This window comes from Lepisma saccharinum, chromosome 7 (assembly GCF_977018435.1).
Source record: "Lepisma saccharinum chromosome 7, izLepSacc3.1, whole genome shotgun sequence".
Taxonomy (NCBI): Eukaryota; Metazoa; Arthropoda; class Insecta; order Zygentoma; family Lepismatidae; genus Lepisma; species Lepisma saccharinum.
The window spans coordinates 59,035,664-59,063,572 of NC_139235.1; the positions used below are offsets into that span (position 1 = coordinate 59,035,664).

Here is a 27,909-nt window from a genome sequence, read left to right on the forward strand (position 1 = left end):
TGATACAAGAGAAACTAGGGGTCAAATGGGGAAAACTATATTGCTGCTACGTGGATTTCGAAAAGGCTTTTGACACGGTTAACAGGCAAATGTTGTGGGCAAAATTGTGGGACGTTGGGGTATCAGCCAGAATGATCAGAGCTCTCCAAGCGGCATATGAAAAAGTTAAGTTTTGCGTAAAGTGCGGGAATGAGGGTGTTACAGGGGCAAATGAATCAATACTGGGGGTGAAGCAGGTGTGCGTCCTCTCCCCTCTGCTGTTTATCCTCTTCATCAACGATATCGTGGAGGAAATAACGCAGAGGGACACGGATCCACCAACGATATCCGACGTAAAGGTACCACTTTTGTTATACGCAGACGACCTGGTACTGATTTCGAACACAGCAGCAGGTCTACAGAACGGTCTAGACAAGTTACACGGATATTGCGGGAAATGGGCCATGCGAGTAAATATGAAGAAGACCAAAATAATGGTATTTAAGAATGGGTACGTATTTGGTAAGGATGATCAATGGAAATACGTAGAGACAAGTGTCGATAGGGTGAAACAGTACTATTATTTAGGCATGGTGATGACAATGACGGGTAGGTGGGCAAGGCACGTACACAGGAATAAATGTAAAGCAATTTTTGCGTTAGAAAAAACAAGAAAAATAAAATACAAAGTACCAAATATTCCAATCAAAATTCTGGAGGGGGTCTACGAGGCCACAGTTAAGGCAACACTATTCTATGGCATCGAACTATGGGTCTGGAAGGGAGGGGAAACCGTAAACGTCGTACAGTCTAGATTCCTAAGACAAGGGCTAGGAGTAGGGAGGGGTACGGCAACATGTGGGGCACTTAGGGAAATGGGAAAATTAAGAGAGGAAGTGGATGCCAAAATGAGGAGCATTAAATACTGGGCAAAACTGACCACCATGGAGGGGAGTAATTTGAAGAAACTCTATGTACAATCACAGATAAGGGGGCTAATGGGAGGCAATGGGTAGCAAAAATAAAGACGGAATTATACAGTCATAGGGCTAGGATGGGTGTGGGAAGAGGGAATAGAGGGGAGAATTGATATGCAGATGCGAGGGGTCATACGTGCCAGACTGGAAGATATTACCAAAGCGAAAATTTTGGCAAAATGCGACGCAAAATTATCGTTAACATCGGCGAAAATAGTGGATACGGATCGAGAATGGGGAAGGAGGAACTACGTAGATTTGTGTGGGGCAAAAGAAAGGTCAGGATTGGCCTGGTTCAGACTGGGGGGATGGGCACAAGTTAAACTTAAACGGGAGGACGGGAGCGTAGAATGCCCGTTATGCGGCGAAGACGAGACGAAATTTCACATTCTCCTCCAATGCAAAGAAACAGGGGAGGCAAGACAAAAATATAGCAGGGAAATTAATGAAGATAACATTGAGAATATAATGACAAGCGTTATTAGGAAGGAGAGACCGAGAGGGGGGAGGCGCAAATATGGAATCTGGGAACTTTCCTGCATTACGCCTGGGTAAAGAGAGCAAAGAAGCTCAGTGGGGATAGCGAACATGTGTGAAAGGGGGGAGGGTTGCTAAATAAATTAATTAATTAATAAATAAATTTGAGAACATTTAGGAATCACTCAGGTAACAGTGCAAGTATAGGGAAAGATTTGAAATGAAATAGTGTTTGTGAACTCCCAAGCAGTGTGAAGGTGGAAGCAGACTAAAGGAGGAAGGGTGTAGGGAAAGTACACGAAAATTTTTCACTTGTATGGTATGTATAGCAGTAAAGGCTCATACTGGAAATATATTTTATTCTATTCTATTCTATTCTATTCTATTCTATTCTATTCTATTCTATTCTATTCTACTTACGAGTCAGCAAGATGTCCAAAGAGAGCTGTTCCAATAATTGTACCAAATCGTTGCCACATAAAAGTATTTGCCACATAGATGTCCTTATCACAGACCCAGTCTTCGTCCGATGGGATTGTTCTAATGAACCAGGTATTGTCATAGTCCCAACCATATTTACAAGCTGGAAAGACATTATTGTTAGTGTGATAGGTCTATTGGAATAATAATCATGTATGACATTGCCTTCTACGATATGATGCAAAATATATTAACTGCAAAGTCAAAGTGAAATTGAACTGTCACATTGTGGCATGTGTTTGGAAAGAATGAGGAACGAGGAAGTGTAAGCGTCAGCACGAGCTAGAATGCGGAATGGTGCGAGTGCAAGATGAGGGAAGGGTGTTGACGTAAGGAGGGGAATAATCGTAGTTTTGGTAGAAAAGAGAAAACGAGGGTAGAGGAGTTGAATTACAGCCGACAACGGAATAGCGTCCATTTCAGGAAAAGGTCCTCACTCATCCCAGGTAAATTATACCAACCTAGCACCTAAATGTAAAAATGTCTGTAATTGTAAAAGTTATTAGAGGCGTGGGAATACATGGGTATTTTATAATTCGACTACTTAAATTCGTAGGTGTATGTTCGTTCCTTTTGCCAAGGATGAACATCCACCTATTTCATCCCCTATTAGTCGACGTTAATTACCTCTTGCAGTCCTTGCTTATATCTAGGAAGGCTACGTGGTGGAGATGCTGGGCAGAAATCACCACGTAGCCAAAGCGTATCTCGCGTGGAATGACTCATATAGCTTAAAGTGGGATCCGAACCACTGTGAAATGTGCCTCTCCCGATGATCGAACCCAGACCCCTTGACTACAAGGTGACAGTTGAGCTCTACGCCATCTTAGAGACCAAATAACTCCTGAAGGTCAACGATATTGTACTGTACATGACTCTTGTACCTAACAGTGAAGCATTTAAAGGTTATTGTCTACTTTTTTAATGCTAAAATGTGGGTGATTCCTGAAAACGTATTTGCCATTTAGATGAGAAACCAACATAACAGATTTTTCATAGTTCTGTTACAAAGCAATTCTGGCAGTAGCGTCAATATTTTTTAGATAAATGTTTATCCCTTCACTAATATAAGTCAAATGTTTGGCTCATCATAATTCAACGATAGAAAGGACGGACGATCAGGCAACGATCAGGCAAGATGATTTATATTGTAGATTTGATCTGTATCTTAGTAGATAACCAATCATCAAGTGATATCAATTCTTTTCTATCATGGTTATATTCACAATAATGTTCAGAAAATTTAGGTCCCATCCTGATATAATTTGGAAGTCGTTTCAGTGCATATAATTCTGTCTCCAAAGATGTACTACTTCTTCAATAATATCGTTGAAGGCACGGATTAATGGACGTAGAAAAGCGTGCTTATCTTGTCATTGCTGTCTATTATACAAATGCCTTTAAAGCAATGAATTAACTTGCATTTTTATCTGCTAAATTTAATATTCTTAAAAGAGAAATAAGAACAAGAAAGGAAAATAATGTCCTCATGGAATGCAGAATACCCAATCACCGTATACTTACGAACTGTATCCATATTGCTCGTGTTGACGAATGGTTCCAGAAAATCTTCATCTGTGGAGGATGTCCAGTTGAAATCATACATCTTGCACTTGCTTATTCTCATATGACCTTTATTGTCAATTTCTCTGAAATTAATATGGGAAAATTGTTATTCATTAATGAAAACACCATTCACATTCAGAATAAAGTGGAAAGTGATGCGTAAATTGTACGTATTCAGAAAAGTAAACTTAGATTTGGAAAAAAAATCTACTAACCCACCAGAAGCAACGGAATATTTTACATCTCTTTATATTAAATCTTTGGTTTGATTTGATTTGATTGATTTAGTTTATTTTACTTCGCGTTTTGTGCCTCTTGGCTAATTTGCGAATATGGGGATGAGAGATGAAATGATGAAATGATGAAATTGATGAATGGACATTCACAAACAACCAAGCCCGAGCGGAATTCGAACCCGGGACCCTTGGCGTTGCAGTGCGATGTGCTAACCACCTTTTTTATTCTTATTATTACTTTGATTGAACTATTTACAGCTGATTGGAACAAGCTTATTTCATGAGTACATATAAAGGGTATTACATACTAGAATACAGTACATTTAAGAATTTGACATATAAAATGTTCTTCTTGGTTGATGACATAGTTTGAAATATGTGATGTAAGTAATTCACAAATTGTGCATGAAAGTCAGGTTACTGGTAGGTAGAGGCAAACCAAGCATAATGTCCCAGTAACCACCGTACACTGTTCTGTTTCATTCTTTGGTAATAATTAAAGGTGGGAAACAGAAGATGATCAACTGTTATCTTTCTCTCGCTTGCGCGACTGATTACACGCACGAGTTTTCAGACACATTTCCAGGACGAAGCAGTTAGTTGGCATTCACTGAGCTTATGCACCAAGGTTTCAGGAAAGTGACATAATGAACATAGCGAGGTATCTGCCACGTGTATGGCATGGAGTTTCACTCCGGTCAGCAGTATTTGATGCACTATAACGTGCCACGCCGATCGTATCCTTGATGGGAGATGTCTGGCGTGAACAAGATTTTTGTACATTAATGTGGAAGCCTGAATGCACACCAAATTCTGTCGTTAATTTATGAACCGTGTCAACATCTGCATGGGACGTAACTAGAATGCTGACGCCATCGGCTTAGGCTAACACTTTTAGACACTTCGACAGAATAGTAATGCCTTTTAACCTAGCTTCCAGTGAGGCAAGCAGGGGACATAGCGAAATACAAAATGCTAACATTGATAAGGGATCGCCCTGTCGTACACCTGTAGTAATACGAAGCGATCTTGTCAGGAAACCATTAATCTGTATTTTCGATTCGGCGTTGTTATAAAACCCTTGCATAGCTGAGAGAAATGCCCCTTGTATTCCAAATTTTTGGAATACGTGAACATGTAGTTATGGTTCAGAGAGTCAAACGCACGTTCGAAATCCAGAGCTAGAATCCCTTGATCACGTGATCTTCTGTTATTGTGATCTTCTCTTATTTTGATTACTGGTAACAACCTCACGCAGCGTTTGCAGGACGGCATAAATGTTTTTGTTACCACCATAAACATATTGTGTGTCATCCACCAAGTTGACAGAGTGCGGCATTAGTCGTGCAAGTATAGTGTGAGATAATTTTATAGTCTGCGCACAGTAGTGTAATGGGGCGATAATAAGTTATCTCTGTCGGCTTTGCACGTTTCGGTACTAATACTATAATACCGATCTTGTAAGATTGGCCCATTTTATGTTGCTGGAAGACCACGTTGACCCACTCGGTTAAGGTCGTCCCCATTAGCGTCCAAAATGTTTTAAAGAAACTTGTAGGAAGCCCATCTACTCCAGGGGAGGAGAACGGCTTTCCCACTTTCACCGCTTTATGCACTTCGTCTAAGGTGAAATCCGCATCCAGCATCGTTCGATCAGCGTCTGAGAGTACCTCCGAGACTGCTTCCAAAACTGTTCCATAATTTGAAGTGTCAGGTTGGTTCCGCGAAAACATCCTACCAAAGTGCTCCTATATTTTACTCTGTATGTCCGTGGGCGTTATGATTTTATTACCAGCACCATCTGTGAGTTCAGTGATGATTTGTCGTTGGGAATTTTGTAGTTTTTATATCACGTGACTGATCGAAACAGATTCTTCAGGGTCAAAATTGTGAAGTCTACTTCTAATTTTAGCACTTATGCGTTTGTGAGCGGTCATGCGTAAGAGTATACTTTGTATACGATTAATTTCTGTGTGGACCGGTCGTCCTGCCGATACTTCTTCTATTAGTTCCCGCAAGACGCGATAATAAAAATGATATTATTGCGCCAGTCATGGGACCGCTCTTTACAATACGATATACAGAATCGTTTGACTGCCGGTTTGAGAAACTCGTCCCACCAACGAATGATATCACTATCTCGCGTGCTTTGCGCCTTCCAAGGTCTCCATTGCTCGTAGAATGCTCGTTTGAAATCGTCTTCATAAATAATGGAAGCATTCAGTTTCCAATAACCATATCATCGACGCACTAGAGAAATATCTATGTTAATTGCCATTACCATCGCCAGATGGTCCGAAAAACATGTAGGTGTAAGATAAATGGAAGTTACTTTCTGACGCAGTAACAGAGTAACATAGAATCGGTCCAGGCAGGACGCACAATTGTCTCTAATGTATGTATAGTCCCTCTTATTAAAATGTTTATCTGTTCAAACGTCCACCAATTTAAAACCTTACACAATTTTTTGTAGGGAATTTGATGTTGTAAAACCAGAATGTTGATCTTGTGGGAGCAGGACGCAATTAAAGTCCCCGCCACATATGATATGTTCCTTTGCACCCTGCAATTTGGCCGCCACGTCTGTCGCAAAAAAATGATTCCTTTGTTGTCTCTGATGAGTACAGGATGGGGCATATATATTGCAAATCCAAACATTTGCCACTTTCGCACATATAATTCGCAACGTTAGTGATCGGAACAGTGTTTTTCGCGAGAAGTGCAGTCCCCGTTGCCTGACAATTTGCATTGTTATACACTACTATGGAGGGGAGCAAGTCAAAGTTTGTCACTGAACCTCCTGGAGGAAGGCTATATCGAAGGACGACAGAATAAGAAAGTCACCCAGAGCCTCTTGTTTATTCTGGTTTTGGAGTTTATTAATGTTAATCGTGGCTACTTGGAGTGTTGTAAACATAGCTAATTTGGTATTCCTACACCTTATCAGGGACGCTTTAGCCCCATACTGGCAAGGTGCTCGTTGTATACATTATACCCGACGTTTACACAAAAAAGCAATAACACTAATAAATGAATGATGTACCACACAGTGTATAGTACTGTCCGATCTTCTTTCATGCGTTTGAAAAACAAAAATTATACAAATAGCAGATGAACTACCAAATGAAATTTCACTTTTTAAGGATTTATTTTTCTGTTCATTTTCCTATTCATAACTCGTATCTGTCTCGTTGATCGCCCCTTCGCGTCTGTTTCCCATTTTCCTTTCGAAGTATTCTTTGTCCGTTTTTATTGCTCTCATCTGCTGAGATTTTGTCCACTTTGACACTGAGGTACAGTGACTTTCGTCACTTTCTTCTTCTGTATTGAATTCACTTTCCAGCTCACAGTTTTTCGATGGTCTCTTGTCCTCCATGTGTGGGACGTTGTCCTTTGCCGCTGGGATGGGAGGAAGTTCAGCTGAGATCCCTTCGTCCTGCATCTATTCATCATGCATCTGATCATACTGCATTTCTTCATTTCCATTTCTTTCTTGTTTGTCTAGGTGGGAAGTTCTCGGAACATTTCCACCGGATGGGTGTCACTTGGCACATTCTTTATCCCCTTATCCTGTTTTTGTTCGTTTGTTGGTTGAAATGATTGTTCAGGTTCGAGGAGCCCTTTTCTACTATTATATCACTATAATTTCTCTCTCGGATTTTGTTCACACGAAGCGTTGTTATCTGTCGACTATCACATTCCCAACTATCGTAGCCTTCCTTTCCACGCCCTGCACGTTCTCGGCTGTCCTTCGTAGATCACATGGAACTGATGAGATTTTACTGTAATGAAAGACGGAATCGGTTTTTTTATTTCCATTTTCAATATTCGCACCCCGTTGTAAACTTGATATTTGAAATTTTCAGACCACGTTTCTTTGTCTATACATTCCACCTTCCCAAATTCCCTCATTTTTTCTTTTACGCAGTCATCATCTAATTCTAGTGGTAAGTTGAACACTCTTACCGCTTTTGTTTCCCCCGCACCACTGAAAGCACTTTTACACATTGACCATTATCATAGCAAAAGTTTGTTTCCGGACCACATTTCTCTAATATTCGCGTCATTATTGCTTCTCTGATACATTTTACGAAAACACATCAAACATGGGTAGGTATTTGTATTCCCAAGATCTCATCTACGTGGAGTTGAAATTGTCCATGTATAAAGTCATGATTTTCTCGCGCCGGCGGCCTCTGTGCCCCAAACGGAAAACGTATCTGGATGGTATTTTGCCGAATGATATTAATCTTGTTACTATTCTACAGTACTTTTCCAATTCTACTTACTCTCCAGCCCACTGCACTAACCGCCACAAGCAACACGCACACGCGCTCTCGCTCGTTGTGTCCTGAAGGCAACTTTTCACTGACCTTCACGGAGCAACTTGTTTCCGCGTCCGCACTCTCTGAAGGCTTCCACGGAACTCCAACCACTCGGCCACAGGGTCCGGCATTTAAATCTTTGGTAAAGTGCTATATATGCGTAAGAAAACTTAGTGATGCGCTGATAAAAGTCATCCCGAAATGAATGCGTCCAACTTAATTACTCCTCATATTGTTATCGGATTGCAATGGAAGTTCAATATTTTTGTGAAAATAGATACACGTGTTAGGTACCTATTAAGGCTATTCAAAATACTATACGTTGTTTTCGATACATTTCTGCCACCGTTCAACCCAATGCCGAAATCCGCTCTGGAAAACGTCCGATTTTGTTTTTTGACCCATGCATTCACAGCGAGTTTAATGTCTTCCATGTCCTAGACATGCTGTCCACGTAAAAGTATTTTTTGAGAGGGGCAAACCAATTAAAGTCCGATGGGGCTAAATCCGGACAGTAAGTGGGGTTTGGGCATAATTACTGACCACCACATTTTAGCAATGACCAGTGACAACCCTCTGACTGAGTTACAGCTCTCTTCTTTGTCTTTGCTATTCATGCTGTTCATTAGTTACCTGCAAATGAAAAATTGTTTGAATTAGCAACATATCGCTTTATATATGTGCGAAGTTTCATTGTAATCCGACAACAATATGAGGAATTATTAAGATGGAGGCATTAATTTTGGGGTGACCTTTGTAGATAGAATATCAAGAAAACGTAAGAGATAAATGAAGGTGCATTGCGAGTAATTATCATAAACATTTTGATAAACATTATAATATGCAGAGAAAACTTAATATTACATGTCTTCAAATGGGTAGTAGCATTGTTGAACAAAGAAAACTGACAATATTAATAAAAATTGAGGAAGAATTTATCTAATATTAATCGTGTATTTGAATATGTATCTAATCTCAAGGTAACGAGTAGAAGCACCAATGGCGTAATGCTAAAGTCGTCCATTTGTAATCAAGGAGTAGCGTGTTCGATAAACGGTTGGAAGGTATCACACATCAAACCAGGATTGTTAAAGGGCCAGGAATTTTAAATAAATTAAATTCCGGTCCAGGAGAGAACATCAGCAAGCGTAAGTGGGTTCTAGACCTTATAGAACCTTCTTATCTGAAAAGTATTTCAATTCGTTCCAAGAACCTTTTTTCCAGATGAATTTAAATACGGTCCAGGAACCTTTAACTTTTCAGATCAATATCGTATCATTCTTACGAATGACGGGATCGAACCTGCCACTCCCAATTGATTTATGGGTGATGTAGTTTTTTTTATCATTCATCCTCAGATGGTGAGAGCACTTGTCATGAGGACAAGTCAGTATTACCCCCTCTCGGGTACGGTACTAAATATTGTTATTTACCACGGCTATAGAAATATCTTAATCTCAGGGGATAGGTTCTTTATTCGAGAATTCCAAATAAGAAAGCGTTTTATAGCCAAGAGGATATAGTTAAATGCGGATCTATATTCTGAAAATTGTAAATAAATACAGAGAAAAATATATATAGCAAAGCTTGTATGTACAATGAAATATATATATATGTTGATCATTGAAAGGAAAGCTCCTTCTTCATCTTCTTCAAATAGAAATGGATTATCCTCACAATAAGAAAGGCTTCTTCTTCTTTTCCTTCTTCTAATTTATTTCTTTCCTTTTAGAGTATAATCTTATTTATTACATATATGCATTAGGGCGGAGTGATTTTATTTCTTGAATTTAGAAATGCCTATAGTCAGAAAAGTTGCATTTTGGTATCAGATAGGTAAATAAAAAAAATCAGCTCTCTAGGTCAATTTCTTCTGGTGCCCCAAGGCCTCCGAAGTTTTCATATTTCCACTTATTTTAGCGTATTGAAAGATACATGGAGATTTTTTTTAAATTTCGAAATGCCTGTAGTCAAGAAAGTTGAATTTTGGTATCAGATAGTCAAATAAAAAAAAATCAGCTCTCTACGTCAATTTCTTCTAGTGCTCCAAGGCCTCCGAAGTTTTCATATTTCCACTTATTTTAGCATATTAAAAGACAAATGGAAAATTTTTTTTTTTTGTTTTTCGAAATGTCTAGTCAAGAAAGTTGAATTTTGGTATCAGATAGTCAAATAAAAAAATCAGCTCTCTAGGTCAATTTCTTCTCGTGCTCCAAGGCCTCCGAAGTGTTCATATTTCCACTTACTTTAGCGTATTGAAAGATACATGTAGAATTCTGGATGCGATGAAATTATATATTCATATCCGCCTTTAAAAGCAAAATGAGAAAAACTCAGAAACCTCATGTTTCAGAAATTAGTGAAAGTGTTTCTCACCAAGTGGTAGGAATTTTGATGGAAGCTTCATTGCCATCAGTGCCAGATCAGCAAGTCGTTGCAAAAGTGATAAAACTTCACGAACACTATCGAAACCTCTTAAAGCCCTTTACGCGTACACAAAATGAAGAAAACTACAAGAAAAAATTGCATTGTATTGCTCACATGCTAACTCTACATTATTTGAAATATCGTGTTGCAAGTGTAAAGACGTTTCAACCTGTGTTTGTTCTAGAGAGAAGAAAGTATATATTCAAGAAAGAGAATTTCTTTTGGATCAAAGGACAACGAGAAAAATGTTCATTGGAAAAACTGATTTAAAAAATTCCAAAGAATTGCAGAAGAAGCAAGCAAGAAAAGCTATGGAAGAAGCAAGACTTCAGAAACATTTGTCAAGATGTAGTGTCAATGCTGCTACTAGTAGTCCTCAATCAAGTCCATCAAGTGAACTGGAGGAAGAAGGTTGAGATACTGACAGCGACACGAGTAAATTACTTAAAACCAAATCGGAAATGCCCTCCACTTCAGCGAATTCCTCATTAACCTCAAACGAAACTCAAATGCGGTTGCCTCTTAAGAATTTTGCTAGAGAGTGTGACAGACATCGCATATCTGACAGAAGTGCAGCTAAAATTGCTAGTGCAGTTCTTCAAGATGTAGGTGTTATTAGTGATGCAGTTGTTTCTAAAGTGATAGATGGAAGCAAGGTTAGAAGGGAAAGAAGGAAAGTCAGGAAAACAGCTGCTGGTAGTTTGGATACTCTGACTGGATTGTATTTTGATGGCAGAAAGGACCAGAGAAGAATTAATGAGAAGAGAGGAGTGAAGAATTATGGTCGCGTCGTAACAGAAGAGCATGTGACTTTAGTCCATGAGTCAAATTCAAAGTATATAGGACACGTCACTGTATCCAATGGGTCATCTCTTACTATAAAAAATGAAATCGTGAGCTTCTGTGCTATGAAGGAAAAAAGTATGGGCGATCTTTTAGCAGTTGGATGTGATGGTACAAATGTGAATACAGGAAACAAAGGAGGAGTTATTGTTTTACTCAGAAAAGAACTTGGTAGACCCCTCCAGTGGCTTATATGTTTGCTGCATATAAATGAACTCCCACTGCGCCATCTCTTTGAGAAAATTGATGGATTCACAACTGGTCCAAAAGCTTTTTCTGGGGAAATAGGAAGAGCTCTACAAACTTGCGAAAAACAACCTCTTGTGCAATTCGATCCAATAAATGTTCCTTCTTCTTGTCAGCTTGTTGGGAATGTTGACTTTGAAGACTTAAGTAGTGATCAGAGGTATCTCTATAATTGGTGTATTCGTGTAACAAATGGACACTGCAGTGATGAATTAGGGAATCGGAAACCAGGTACATTAAACCATTCTAGGTGGCTAACAACAGCTGCAAGACTGCTAAGGTTGTATGTATCGACTGATAAACCCTCAAATAATTTGACAACTCTTGTGACCTTTGTGGTGATGGTATATACTCCAGTGTAAACATATGGATTTATCTTTTCGACTATCAAGTCAAGAGCATTGATGAAAACATTTAACACTAAGAAAGAATATAAGTTGTAAAAGTAATTAGTAATACGATATTTGGCTATATGTAAATGTAAAAGTTTAACATTGTTACATATTTTGGGTACTAATGGGTACTTGGGTAGTTTATTTTATGTATTTCGGTAGCACAACTTTATGGTTGTATTCAAATATCTATTTTTTGCACTTGTTTACTTAGGAAACAGGGTATTCTGTGTTTCAGTTCAGGAAAATAAATAAAAAGTTATAATTTTCGGTGAGTAAATGCTGATTTTCAATATGAAACCTTCAGTGACCCTGGGGTACCACTAAAAATCATTTTTTCCCCCCTGAAATAGTTAGGGTTAATTAACTGTATAACAACACAGCTTTTCCCACTACAGGCATCTTAATTTTTTTTAAAAAAATTGCCCTATATATTCACTCCACCTTAATATGCATCTATGGTATATGTACTATATATATATACTAATGTCCAAAATTAAAGCAACAAACGGAAATTCTTTCCCATGTGTCCATTTGACCACATAATACGATCAGGTGATAGTAATATTTATGATGTCATAGACAACTGGTTTAAGATAGAAAATAAACTAGCCTTAATGTGCCAGGATTCAGGGGTGCCCATCCCTTCCAAGGCCAATGGTGCATCCCCCCCAAAACCATGTCATGTGTTTCCCCCAAATCATATCATTCGCGTCCTTAAACCATATTGTAATCCCCACAAAATATGTAATTACGACATCGTGTCTACCGAAAGTAACTTTTTCTGAGCTTTACTGAACATTATAATTGATCTGCCCCTCCCCCCTAAACAGGGGTGCCATGACTCAAGACCACCCCTAAAATCGTTCATCTATCGTGTAAAATTTTTACATATATTTTGAAAAAGATATAAATGTTGAATTTTATATTATTTGAAGGGAAAAATCACCCCCCCCCCAAAATCTCGATGGCGCAACCTGCGCCATAAAACACCCCTGTGGGCACCCCTGCCAGGATTTATCAACAAAAAAATCACGATAGCAACAGATTAAACTTGGCAAATTTATCAACAGAAAAGAATCACACGAGGAAAGGATTTCTGTTTGTTGCTTTAATTTTGGACACTAGTGTGTGTGTGTGTGTGTTTATATATATATATATATATATATATATATATATAATCTTTCGTTATATGTACATTAATTCCAATTGCGTCATCTGGCCTCTTTTACTTTAAGCCTTATATATATATATATTTTTTTTCTTTCCTTTCCACGTGGGTCTTTATCATTACTCCCCTGATAATTCTCATAGCTGCATTTATTAGATGATGGTACGTCTATGACCTTTGGATGATAGTTATTTTCTTCTTTTGAAATATCATATCGTAAACCCAACGGATCATTACTTCTAGCTGGGGATTGGATAGTTTCCCCACCCTCTTGTCTTCTTCGTTCCAATATATATTCCTTTACTTTCCTGATCGCTTTCCCCGCTTCTTTGGCATTATACAGCAACCCAAGCTATACCTATAGAAAGTTTAGGGGCGTCTAAACTGACAGTAGCGCCACCTCCTATGTAATGACCAAAGGGGAATAGCCCAGGATCGCTAACACCAAGCGCTGCCTATGGCCCAGTGCGTCTAATAAGGAGCGCAACCGTCATTGCTTCGGGGAGTCTAATTGGACACAGCGCCACCGAGGGACGGACAACCACAAAGCGGACGACTTTCTCCTCGTCAGAGGTATTAAATCAAATTTTGATTACTAGGATCAAAAAAGATACATTTTTGAACTCATTTGCTCACTTATTAACTTTCCGAATTGTTTCATATACGAGCATATTCTTAATTATCTTAATTGGCTATTTACAACATTTTATTCACTCCTTCTATAATTTTTATACTCTTCCTTTATGTATTTTGCATTTACTATAATATATATAATCACTCTTCTCCACTCCTAGTTTCTACAATGAACTCTGCTCTTCTTTATATGCCGGGATGCCGTTTATCGTCGCGGGCTGCCGTCTATCGTCGCTCTCGGGAAACATTTCTTCCTTGCATTTCTCATTGTGTTGTCGGAAGTGGCACGTGACATCAGATGCTAAGCAGCAAGAGGTAATCCTGAAACAAAATGCACTAACTAAACAAACTGAAATGGCAAATAGTCACGCTCTGTTTTTTAGAACTCTGGAATCTGAATCATAATGGTGATGTTAGGATACCTGTCTAGACTTAGAAGATAGATGAGCAAAATCGAAGATGGAAGCGTAAATAATACTGACTCTCTCTAGGATTCTCCTTCCTTCTCAACCGAAGTCAGGCTGACTACTCTCCTTCCAAGTCAAATCGAAAAGTGTGTCTCTACCAAGCCTGTCATTCCCCTCTAAACCACTTGCCAGTGGAGATCTCCTCCACGCCGATTCGTCAAGTATTTCTTCCTATTCAGTAAGCAGAAAGCTACCTGTTTACCTGTTTGATTCTTGTTACTCCAATGTTTGAGGAAGTCTGTACACACTTGTCTCTGCATAATTATAATACCTCAGAGGAGCAGACAGCTGGTGAAAACAAGTGAATGACCCTCGGTCAGATTGAAGCTTCTAGAGAAATCCTATAATTCGTTACGATATAAACACGCTCCAAGAACATTTTTTCCCGCTTAATTTAAATTCGGTCCAGGAACCTTTTTTCGGAATCAATTTTAAAACTGTTGAGGAACATTTTTGTCCGGATCAATTTAAATACTGTCCAGATTTTCTTTTCTTTGTATCAAATCAGTATAAATAGGGTCCAAGTTCCGGATTGAAATGAAACAATACGCAACTTGCACCGAATTTAAATTGTGCGAGATAAGAAGTTTCCTATCCTGTTACCGAACTCAATAGAACCTGTTAGAATGTATGGGTCCCTGGATCTTTAAGAACCTTGCTTTAAACTGTGGGCCAACTATCAGCAACATGGAAGCACTATGGTTCTACACGATGCATAGTCTCCCACTCCTGAAAGAGCAAGTTCTTCAGGGTGAATAACAATGTCTTCTCATAACATCTCCACTGGTTTCCATATCAGAGCGGTAATCTTGAATACCAATTGGAAAGTCCTACTCTACCAATGTAGATCATGAAATTAGAGGAGAAAAATATGAGACTTAAGAACTTTCAAGAAATACTTTAATATTTTCTGTTAACTCAGTCCCTTCTCAGAACATTCACGTCCATTGATATGCTCAAGAGTCTGGTCCTTGACAGAACAGGGCTACATTATTTTAGATATACGTAAAAATATTAGCATAAGAAACTAATTGACATGAACATCTTTGGATACTCATGTTTTAAGATATCTATTTTACGAGGCATCAGACACTTTTGGAGATGTCAGATACCATTTTAGATGAAAATGTTAACTTACTGGTCTAATGATCATCATCGTTTTTGAACAATCGTTCATAAACGATTCAATATATTAGACATTACAAGCTGTTTTCTCCCCAAAGGATACATCGCATATGTAGTTGTCACGTCTTCTTTCCACTGTTTAATTTCCTCTTAAAATACGTGAAAGATTTGGAAATTATAATCACCTCCTAACAGGATTGGAATGGATGCAGAATAAAATGGAAGTTCAGACTGCACATAATCCACACTACAAAAAAGTGATTTTTTAAAAAATTGTTTGCTGTGTTTCTCTATCAGCTCTGTTTGTTTTTCATCAGTAAATATCTGCTTCACTAACTTCAATGTTCAGTAGCTACTTATTGTTGAACAATAAGTGTCACAAGATATTTACGATATTTAAACTTTGTAGATTCTAATGTTAACGTTAATATTACTAACAAGGTACAGATCAACAAATGATTATGTTATAACACAGTTAACCATGTAGACTCCAGCAAAGACGTAGCCTTGAAAACATTGCCCACAGTACATGTTAACCTCTTACCTTGGTAAAGTTAAATTCTTCCATTCTTCTAGAGTTAAGTTAGTTCCCTCCCTTCCCGGTACTTGGCACCAGTGTTCAGGAACATCCATGTCCATCAGTAAATTGAGGCCAAGCATAGACTTAAGGGCAGTGAACCCGAAGTTGAAGAGAATTAAAAACCTTTTCTGAAAGAAGCCATAGTGACCGACGGACTTCAGGAGGCCATCGTACAACTGGTCATCGTTCTTCCCTTCCATCTTCTTTCCCTGCGAGAAAGGAATCATTTCAGCGACGTAAACCTCTGAATTACAACATCTACAACAGAACTTCACAGTTTCACATGAAATATTGCTTAATCCATCCAGGTGGGATAACAGCCACAGGCTGAGCCTCACCCTTCAGTAAAGAAAATTTAAATGTGAATTCAATTTCAATTTGAACCTTAAAATGACATTGAATCCAAAGCCAGTTATCAGAAATAAACGTTGTTGCCTGCTCTAAGAAGTCTGTGACATAGTGGGACTGGTCCACCGGGCCTTTTGACCATGACGACTTTCTTCAGTTAGGGCACCGTCACCTTTGTCATAAAAATCTAGTCCATATATTCAATGACAGACCCTTCTCTTTAGTTTATAAGGTGGCTCAAAAAGTCACCTAACACCCCCGGTACAAGGCCACTGCAGCGTGCAACATGGAGATAGTGATGACCAATCGTTGCCAGGCCAAGGGCGAACCACATTGACGCCACCCTAACGGTCGGCGGCCAACTTGATGTCCATCATCTTGAATTCAACTTTAGAATTTTAAATGGGAAGGGGGTGATATGGTATATCAAATCAGGCTAGAATTTCACGAGAAATGCAATGGTGAAGGTTGTTTTTATGTATCTTTAACCAGTAAAAGGTTATGACTGAATTCTTGTACCAATTTGCTCCTTTTCGAGGTGCTACAAAAATGCCTTAAAATTTGTCTAGCGCATCGGTAATGCATCGAGATCAAAGTGACGTCTAGTGAGATAGGTTTACATGCCATTGCACAAGATTTTAATCGGATACATCCACGAAGAGCTGTGCATTATGAATGGTTGTCGCGAACAATTACAGTGTGACGCTTCCATTAAATGAAAAGTCCTTCACAGTGACAAGGCTAATGTTTATGTTCATAAGGAAGTTCATAAACATAATATTCGATGCTTTTTATCTGATAACTCATTTGCGACAGATCAAAACTGAATGGTTAGTGCTGATAAGTAAATGGTGTGGCGTGCTGTGAACAACACGATTGGTTAGTCAATTTTCCATCAACGGAACCTTAAATGCTTAGGGCTACTTGGATTTGTTAAATAAACAGTTTTTTCATCCTTGATTATGAAAGAAAGTACTTTTTACAAAGTTCTTTTCAATAGGGAGGAACACCAGAAAACACTATGGGAACGTTGTGAAGCAGTTTCTGTCCAAAGTTAGTAAGTTAGTAATCAGATGACAAGGGTTGCATATTCTGTTTATGAACTTCCTTATGAACAAACACATTAGCCTTGTCACAGTGAAGGACTTTTAATTCAATGGAAGCGTCACACTGTAAATTGTTCGCGACAACCATTCATAATGCGCAGCTCTTCGTGGATGTATCTGATTAAAATCGTGTGCAATGGCATGTGAACTTCTCTCCCTAGACATCACTTTGATCTCGATGCATTACCGATGCGCTAAACAAATTTTAAGGCATTTTTCTAACACTTCGAAAAGGAGCAAATTGGTACAAGAATTCAGTCATAACGTTTTACTGGTTAAAGATACGTCGAAAAAACCTTCACCATTGCATTTCTCGTGAAATTCTAACCTCATTTGATAAATCATATCACTCCCTTCCCATTTAAAATTCTAAAGTTGAATTCAAGATGGCCGCCGACCACGCGGGTGGCGTCAATGTGGTTCCTCCCTGGCCTGATAACGATTGGTCATAACCATTTCCATGTTGCGCGCTGCAGTGGCCTTGTACCGGGGGTGTTAAGTGACTTTTTGAGCCACCCTGTATTATGATTCACATACATAGCACAATAAGCTAGTTAAATTTTCTTACAAGGAAGGTTATCTAAGTGTCCCCCTCCGATTTCCATGAAACTTGGCAGGTGTATAGAGGGGCCCAAAGGAAAAAAATACGTGTTTTTTGTTTCGGCTAAAAAACTGTTTTAGGGGGCAAACCCCTCCCCTCTAATGTCAAGATGAGGACAAATTGAAGTGGGGATATGACTCCTGTGTCCCCGTCAGATTTCCATGAAACTTGGAACGTGTATAGAGGGGCCCAAATGAAGAAATACATATTTTTTGTTTCGGCTAAATTCAGTTTTAGGGGGCAAAACCCTCCCTCAAATGTCAAAATGAAGTGAGGATCCGACCCCTGTGTCCCCCTCCGATTTCCATGAAACTTGGCAGGTGTATAGAGGGGCCCAGAGGAAGAAATAAGTGTTTCTTTTTGTTTCAGCTAAAAAACGGTTTTAGGGGCCAAACCCCCTTTCAAATGTCAAGATGAGGACAAATTGAAGTGGGGATCTGACCCCTGTGTCCCCCTCCGATTTCCAAGAAACGTGGCAGGTGTATAGAGGGGGCCAAAGGAAGAAATACGTGTTTTTTTGTTTTAGGGGTTAAAAGCCGCCCTCAAATGTCAAGATGAGGACAGATTGAAGTGGGGATCTGACTTCGAAACCACGTAAATCTGGCATAGGAACAACACGCTCATATAATTATAATTGGAACACACACAGCACAGAACTGTAGGATTGTCGGTACCAAACGCAGTGCAATTGTAGAGAGATGCTGAATTCATAGACACCGTTGCCATGGGCATAACAATAGACGGATTTAAGCAGGGTATCGGAGCATCAAAATAGCTACACACGGGGAGCATCAAAATAGCTACACACGGGAAGCATAAACCTATCAAGCATCACCTAGATATCATATAGGTGATATCCATAGCCAAGGACACAAGAGGATAGTTCCATAGATGAATACACAGCATGTACAAAACATTTATTACCACCAGGAAGTAACATGAAACAACGTTATGGTAAAAAAGATCTGCCAACACACAGTAAAACAAGCACCCATGCATCACATTGAAAACCGACCCTATTGTTGCTTAAACGGTGTCAATGTTTACACTCGTCACAGTAATAGTACTCTTCAAAAAACAAACAAAAAAAAAGAATTAAACGGAATGTTCGGTTACACCATGCACATCTGATTACTGCCACTGCACCACAAACATCACATATCGGATTACTGTCACCACCAAAACAGAATGCCACCGGATTCTCAAATGGAGGTGGCCTTTCGGGAAGATACCTACTCTTATAGCATGCGTATTGGAAGACGTGTCGAAACCTGTGTGAGGACAACTGGTTATGTGAGTGATTGTAGTTTGATAATGTTATTGCGTAGGTGGAGATTAATGTCACTGTGTAGTAACAGGACAAGATCGGAAAACCGTCCTCATCTTGACATTAGAGGGGAGGTTTTGCCTCCTAAAACCGTTTTTTAGCCGAAACAAAAAAACACGTATTTCTTCCTTTGGGCTCCTCTATACAACTGCCAAGTTTCATGGAAATCGGAGGGAGACACTTAGATAACCTCCCTTGTTAGACAAAAAAACAGTTGATTTTGAAAGGATGATCGTTACTTGTATAATGAGTGTAACTTTTGGTGGTAGGGATAAAAAATCATTCAGAATTGCATGCAATTAACTGTTTTGTTTGCGGGTTATATTGACATATTTTGGTATGTTGCTACGCTGTAAATGCAATGTATTGCCACTCTATTTCAATATGACGCTACAGCAATATATGAGGGTCATTACATGAATAATGCATACCTTTTTTATTTGCCCTTCATAATAATTCAGCTACTCTGTGCAAGAACTGTTTGACAGAAATTAAGTTACAGTTGTTTCACAAGCCTCTGTTTTGTCAGAGTTCGCATGTGATACTTCCATGCATGTTTTCTTGCGTGAGCGAAATTATACCATCACCAGATATTCGTAGCAATATAATGGTAACCCACAAGACAAGATGGCCGCCGTGCAGGGGAAAGTGAACGTCCATCGAAGAAATTGGAAAGCGATTTTGTCGGAGATATAAGTGATTTTGAAGATAGTGATTTATCGTACAACCCATCAAAGAGTCGAAGTTTCTCAGATAGTTATGAAAGTATAAATATTTGTTTCTCTCGCTTTCTTGTTGATATTGGTGTTTTAAGTTCACTTTATGCACAGTAAGGCTAATCGGGACTGGACCTACAGTTTTAAAGTGGGACCCGAATCACTATGAGGTGATTAGAACTGAGAAGCGAGTGACGATAGATAACGTAGAAACTGCAAGAGTGTTCTCATGGGTTGGCCTTCAGCGAATATCGCCTGTTTTGGCCGTTAAAAACATTTCGTGGATGATGAAGATATCGAACGTGAGTCAGGACTGTGGCTGGGACAGAAGTCCAAAGACTTGCACCCACCATGTTCTCGGGGTTGATAAAGCGATGGGACGAGTGTATAAATATTCGTGGAGATTCTGTTGAAAAATAAAAATTGTTTTCAAGTCAGTATCTCAGAATATTCTTAATAAACGTTCGTGAAGTACTTACTGACTTATCTTTGTACGTACACAACGGGGATAAAAGCGAACACACATGCTACTTCCTCAAGTTGTTTATTCATTTTAATTTAATTACATTGCTTGCTTTTTACGCGGCTACTAAACAAAGGGCATTTCTACAAAATGATAAACTAATCTCAAGGTTAATTGGGCTATTAGGCTTTTGTATAATAAAACCACAAAAGCCTTAGGTCAGAAATATCGGCGGGGTTTGTTGCAGAATTTGTAAATATTTGTATTATATTCGTATCGCAAAAGTGCATTTGCAGTAAAGTTTATCTTGACGAGAACATTGAACAGGAGCGTTGGCACACAATCAAGTACGATCGGTTATAGCATACACGGACAGAGTAGGGTTAAAGGTTTTTCTGGCATTTTTGATAATTCGGATGATAAACAGAACATCATCATTATATCATGCCCCCTCTTCTCACTTGGGAATCGAAACAGGGATAATGTTAACCACTCCGCTATCGGGAAGGATCATTACCCATGGGCAGATCGTGATTACGCAAGAAACGCAGCGTCAACTCGCATATCCACCAGTACCTCTTACGTAACTAATTCCCTCCATTATATATGAAGATAATAATTTCTCTGATGTTGAAATTATAACCTGTCTTCATAATATCAACAATCCTTGGATATGAAGCATTCTTCAAGGACATGTTTCATATTCATTTACAGCAATTACATGGAGGAAGTCGAATTGCCTCTTGAGCATACTTGGCCGAAGAATCTCTTTGATGTACAGTTGTTTTTAATTGACTCTTTCTCGGAATGGTGACATCCTCTCTTCCCCATAAGCCATGTGTAATCTCTATGATGTCAGCGTCAATTTACAAGAAGTGGACCAGGGGTAACATATACTACTAGATGTTTTCCTAAACTACTGTTATGTGTTATCAGTCTGCCTTCAATTTTTTAAAAAAAACGAAACGCAACCGTTTTTTGTTTAAATTTGAATTATTAATATTACATTATATGGGATAACTATGCAAAGGCCACAGAACAGTCATGCTAATTTTCTATGGCATGACAGCGGAAATTGAAGGTCTTAAAGCGTCACTTGGCGGAGTGGTTAGAACATCGCGCTACGAAGCCAGGGGTCCCAGGTTTGAATCTCGGCCTGGGCATGGATGCTTGTGAGTGTTGTGAGTGTTCATTCATCAATTTTATCATATCATCACTCACCCCCACCTTCGCAAATAAGCCAAATGTGACACAAAAACGAATTAAAATAAAGCAAATTTATATAAAAAAATATAAATTAAATCGTCATTCCTCCATTCATCATTTTACACGTACGATGTCGTGGCGATTAGCTATGGGAATTTGGAGCAGTTGCCCCTTTCACTTTTTGCCACATTTTGCCACTTTTTGTCCCCGCACTATGGCCTCTTAATGCTACTAACAGGAAGTAAAATGATCCTTGCCCTTCCCCCTCTTATATTATTAAAAGAAATAGCACGAGTGTTATTTGACATACAACTTCCCGTGTGGCTAACGACATATGCGTTTCACCTGGCGGAGGCCCATGCACAGTGGTTCGGATCCCACTTTAAACTGTATGTCCAGTCCCGATTAGCCTTTCTGCGGATAAAGTGGACTTAAAACAAAAAAAAAAATCATTCAATCAATCTGTAACGTGTAGCAGTGCCCACGTTACAAAAATGTATATAAACTTAATATTTTTCCTTTTTGTAACTATAATTCTATATGTTAATGGTTAATTAAGTAGTATAAAAACCCATACAACCAGGACCACTTATAGGTGTAGAAAAGAAGAGGTTATTTGATTAAACAGCCCGATTTGCCCACACTTAAAATTATGCCAAGATCCTCTTTTTCCCATTTCTTCAAGTGTGATATGCTCTTAATCCTCAAGAATTTTGAATCCTAGTGTAGAAAAGAAGAGTTCATATGCCCCGATTTGCCCACACTTAAAACTATGACAAGAGGGGGCATATAGCCCAATCGGCCATGTGTTTACATATTTAAATCTAAAGAATTTTGAATTCTAGTGTAGAACTCCCCTCAGACAGATTTGCCCATGTGTGTAAAAGCTACATCTCTCAGTTTGTTGTCTATAAACTTGTCAAAAATATGCCCCTCTTGATATTTTTTTTGGCTACACTTAAAAACTAAGGCAAAAATGCTTATATTCTCATACTCTTCAACTTACAGATCAATACAATAGGACAAGGTCAGGCTGCAAATTGCTTGCATGTTTTTTCTAACCTTTGATCAGTCATGTCCCGGCCAGCAATAAATTATGCACGCCTAGGAGATTTAATATGCTTGCATGCATGAGATAAAATCTACACTGTGCTCTTTCAGAGAAAATTCCCCATACATTCCATCATGTTATTGACTCCAAGGGTAGTAAAAAGAACATTGGCCTCTTGCATGTTGTCATATAAGCCTGAATTGGATTCAGGTTTTGTCTCGTTCTGTTAATATATACACGAGTGGGACTTACAGATTATTCATTGCACAGTTTCAAAGTCCAACTTTGAATTGTATTTAGCTGATATACAGCTCATAACTTCTGGGTTCTGATATTCAATGTGTATTGCATGTGGACATAGTCCCATGGCTTATATGCTTTATAATCAAAGGCTTCTGGGTTTAAGACCTCTCTATGGAGAAGTGCTAGTCTTGTTGCCTTGTAATCAAGAGGCCCCACAGGTCTGAAACCTGGTAGAGTGTATGGGCCTCCCCTGATGGCAAAGTGTTGGTATTATTGCCTTGTAATCAAGAGGCTCTGGGTTTGAACCCTGGTAAAATGTGTAAGATTGAAATACATGTGGCAGAATAATATCCCCACATGTGATATTTTGAGAATATTTACTGCTAGCTGATATACAGCTGAGGTTTGAAACCTGGTAAAGTGTGTTGTACAACAGCATAAAAGAGCAAAACTATTTTATATTGGGGATCACCAGAGCCTAGTTATTGCTGTTGTTTGGGTATAAAAGCACCAGCTCAGCCACTAGCTGCTGTTATAATTGTTTTGGCATATTGTCCATATATAAACAAACAACAAAAATGCCAAAACAAAAATATTGCAATCAATGCAAAAAAAATATATATCTAGTTCTAATTGGTCTAGACACCGGCATATTTGTGACCCTAAGAAATGCAGAAAGGCCAGAAATATGTGTCCAAGATGCCATAAAATATTAAGCAAGGCTTATTACAAATGGCATAAGTGTATTTGTTATGAACAGTCATCAACATTGCCCCCACAACCATCTACATCTGGTCTGAAAAGGAAGCATGAAACACCTGTTAATGCTGGACCAGCAAAGCAGCCACGCTATGAACCCATCCATAGCAGTTTTAACGGCCAACTTAGAGATCACCGGTTTGTATCAGAGCCAAAATGTGATATTAAGAATTTTTTGAACAGTATAAATCCAGATGTGCAGGCAATTCTAAATGCACAAAATGGCTCTTATAAGCTGTCCCTCAAATTGTTTACACAATATAAGAAGCCAAATGGCACAAAATTTACACAGCCCCACATAACAGAAACAGTACCGGTATATTCAAATGCAAATTCAGACAAAATAATAAGCAGTTTGATAGATCAATTGAATATTAAACACTCTGAATTTGCAGCAAAAGAGTCTGGATGGAGCCTATGCGGATCTCCACACAAGTTATATGTTAACATTTCTGAATTCAGCCCATTACAAGGATCTACATATCTGCCATTACCTGCCAATATCAAAAACAAAACAGCCGTGGTTAATATAAAAAATAATGATGAGAAATGCTTTTTGTGGTGTATTTTAGCTGCTTTGTATCCAGTTTCAAGGCATCCTGAGCGAATAAGTTATTATAAACAGCATGGAAATGATTTTGATGAAGCAATGGAGGGTTTAGAATATCCAATGTCTGTTCAGAATATTGATAAATTTGAAAAAAAGGCCCGGGATATCAATGGCAAACAATTATCTATTAATGTATTTACTTGTTCTACTGGCCGTGGCAATTGCTTGATAGATCCTCTCAGAATCAGTACATTTGATGATGATTCTGCTGTTCCGATTGATCTGCTCTTAATTGAAGGGGATGGCACATATCATTACACTCTGATACATAATCTTGAAGCTTTAGTCAGAACACAACTAGACAAAACTTATAAAATATTCAAGTTGTGCAGAAGATGTTTGTCTGTATTTGATGGTGAAAAAATAATAAATGGGGTTCGTGAAAGGAATGCAGAAATTGCTAAAAACAAGTTAATTGAGCATCTGAAATACTGTGGCAACCATAAACCTGTTCATATGGTGATGCCTAATCCAAGTGAAAAAGCCAATTTAAAAAAAATTTGAAGCCTTGTTGGAACACCCAGCATATATAGTCTGTGATTTTGAATCAAACCTCAAACCCCTTGCATTCTGCAGCCCAGATCCTGATGAACCTTCAATTACATCATACCAGTTACATGAACCTTCCAGTTTTTATTATGTGGTTATACAGGATGGTGTTGTTAGTAAAGAAAATTTATACATGGGAGCAGATGCCATCAAAGAATTTGCACATAGAATAGAAAATGATTGCCATGACATAGCATCTAATATCTTGTTAAAATCAAAACCCATGTTGCCTTTAACAAAGGATCAGATTGAAGATTTCAACAATGCAGAAAAATGCCCGGTATGTGATTCTGAATTTTCAGATGCAAATATCAAGGTTCATCACCATTCTCATACAGATGGTAAATTCTTAATGGCCCTGTGTAATAGCTGCAATATTAAGATCCAGAGACCAAAATTTGTCCCTATATTTTGCCATGGTGCATCCAATTATGATTTTCATCATTTGATCAGGTACGAGGGGTTTGACAAGCAGAATTTAAATATTTTAGCTGAAAATAATGAGAAATATATTGCCATTAGCAAAATAATTAAAGTTAATGGTGTTCCTATTCACTTAAGATTTCTTGATTCATACAGAATTTTATCGGCTAGCCTGGCTACACTGGCCACTCAATTATCTGATGATCAATTCAAAATCACATGTGCTTTGTTTCCAAATCAGGACCTGAAATTAATTAGGCGGAAGGGTGTATATCCATATGATTATGTTACAGATTTTTCTAAATTTGATGAGTGTTCTCTGCCACCACAACAAGAGTTTTACAGCAAAATCAGAGGATCTGGAATAACTGATGAAGATTATCACCATGCCCAATTGATGTGGAACAATTTAAAATGCCAGACATTTGGTGATTATCACAAGGCTTATTTAAAACTTGATGTGACCCTCTTAGCTGATATACTGCAGGCATTTAGAAAATCTTCCATGCAAAATTATGAGCTGGATCCAATGTATTTTTACAGTGCTCCGGGCCTAGCATGGTCTGCAATGTTTTTAAACACTAAAATGCAATTGGATCTGATCCAGGATCAAGATATGTATCTGTTTATGGAACAATGTATAAGAGGAGGCATGGTGCAATGTTCTCAGAGATATGCCAGAGCAAATAACAAATATATTCCTGATTATGATCCAGCACTGCCATCAAATTATATACTGTATGTAGATGCCAACAGCCTATATGGTTGATGAAAAAACTGCCATATGCAGGGCTTAAGTGGGTTGAAGATTTCAACATTGAGGATGCAAGGGGTTTGAGGTTTGATTCAAAATCACAGACTATATATGCTGGGTGTTACAACAAGGCTTCAAATTTTTTAAAATTGGCTTTTTCACTTGGATTAGGCATCACCATATGAACAGGTTTATGGTTGCCACAGTATTTCAGATGCTCAATTAACTTGTTTCTAGCAATTTCTGCATTCCTTTCACGAACCCCATTTATTATTTTTTCACCATCAAATACAGACAAACATCTTCTGCACAACTTGAATATTTTATGAGTTTTGTCTAGTTGTGTTCTGACTAAAGCTTCAAGGTTATGTATCAGAGTGTAATGATATGTGCCATCCCCTTCAATTAAGAGCAGATCAATCGGAACAGCAGAATCATCATCAAATGTACTGATTCTGAGAGGATCTATCAAGCAATTGCCACGGCCAGTAGAACAAGTAAATACATTAATAGATAATTGTTTGCCATTGATATCCCGGGCCTTTTTTTCAAATTTATCAATATTCTGAACAGACATTGGATATTCTAAACCCTCCATTGCTTCATCAAAATCATTTCCATGCTGTTTATAATAACTTATTCGCTCAGGATGCCTTGAAACTGGATACAAAGCAGCTAAAATACACCACAAAAAGCATTTCTCATCATTATTTTTTATATTAACCACGGCTGTTTTGTTTTTGATATTGGCAGGTAATGGCAGATATGTAGATCCTTGTAATGGGCTGAATTCAGAAATGTTAACATATAACTTGTGTGGAGATCCGCATAGGCTCCATCCAGACTCTTTTGCTGCAAATTCAGAGTGTTTAATATTCAATTGATCTATCAAACTGCTTATTATTTTGTCTGAATTTGCATTTGAATATACCGGTACTGTTTCTGTTATGTGGGGCTGTGTAAATTTTGTGCCATTTGGCTTCTTATATTGTGTAAACAATTTGAGGGACAGCTTATAAGAGCCATTTTGTGCATTTAAAATTGCCTGCACATCTGGATTTATACTGTTCAAAAAATTCTTAATATCACATTTTGGCTCTGATACAAACCGGTGATCTCTAAGTTGGCCGTTAAAACTGCTATGGATGGGTTCATAGCGTGGCTGCTTTGCTGGTCCAGCATTAACAGGTGTTTCATGCTTCCTTTTCAGACCAGATGTAGATGGTTGTGGGGGCAATGTTGATGACTGTTCATAACAAATACACTTATGCCATTTGTAATAAGCCTTGCTTAATATTTTATGGCATCTTGGACACATATTTCTGGCCTTTCTGCATTTCTTAGGGTCACAAATATGCCGGTGTCTAGACCAATTAGAACTAGATATATATTTTTTTTTGCATTGATTGCAATATTTTTGTTTTGGCATTTTTGTTGTTTGTTTATATATGGACAATATGCCAAAACAATTATAACAGCAGCTAGTGGCTGAGCTGGTGCTTTTATACCCAAACAACAGCAATAACTAGGCTCTGGTGATCCCCAATATAAAATAGTTTTGCTCTTTTATGCTGTTGTACAACACACTTTACCAGGTTTCAAACCTCAGCTGTATATCAGCTAGCAGTAAATATTCTCAAAATATCACATGTGGGGATATTATTCTGCCACATGTATTTCAATCTTACACATTTTACCAGGGTTCAAACCCAGAGCCTCTTGATTACAAGGCAATAATACCAACACTTTGCCATCAGGGGAGGCCCATACACTCTACCAGGTTTCAGACCTGTGGGGCCTCTTGATTACAAGGCAACAAGACTAGCACT

At 38.4% G+C, this 27,909-nt stretch overlaps 1 protein-coding gene across 1 annotated transcript in view; it reads right to left on the minus strand.

Annotated features, from left to right (window-relative positions):
• The window catches only part of LOC145990481 (carcinine transporter-like), a 155,365-nt gene that overhangs the window by 103,939 nt on the left and 23,517 nt on the right, over positions 1 to 27,909 (minus strand). Inside the window, exons 2-4 of the mRNA XM_083126175.1 lie at positions 15,889 to 16,133; positions 3,438 to 3,562; positions 1,854 to 2,016 (exon numbers count right to left, since the gene is read on the minus strand). Coding sequence (XP_082982301.1) covers positions 1,854 to 2,016; positions 3,438 to 3,562; positions 15,889 to 16,124 — 524 coding nt within the window. The 5' untranslated portion in view covers positions 16,125 to 16,133. The remainder of the gene's footprint in view (positions 1 to 1,853; positions 2,017 to 3,437; positions 3,563 to 15,888; positions 16,134 to 27,909) is intronic.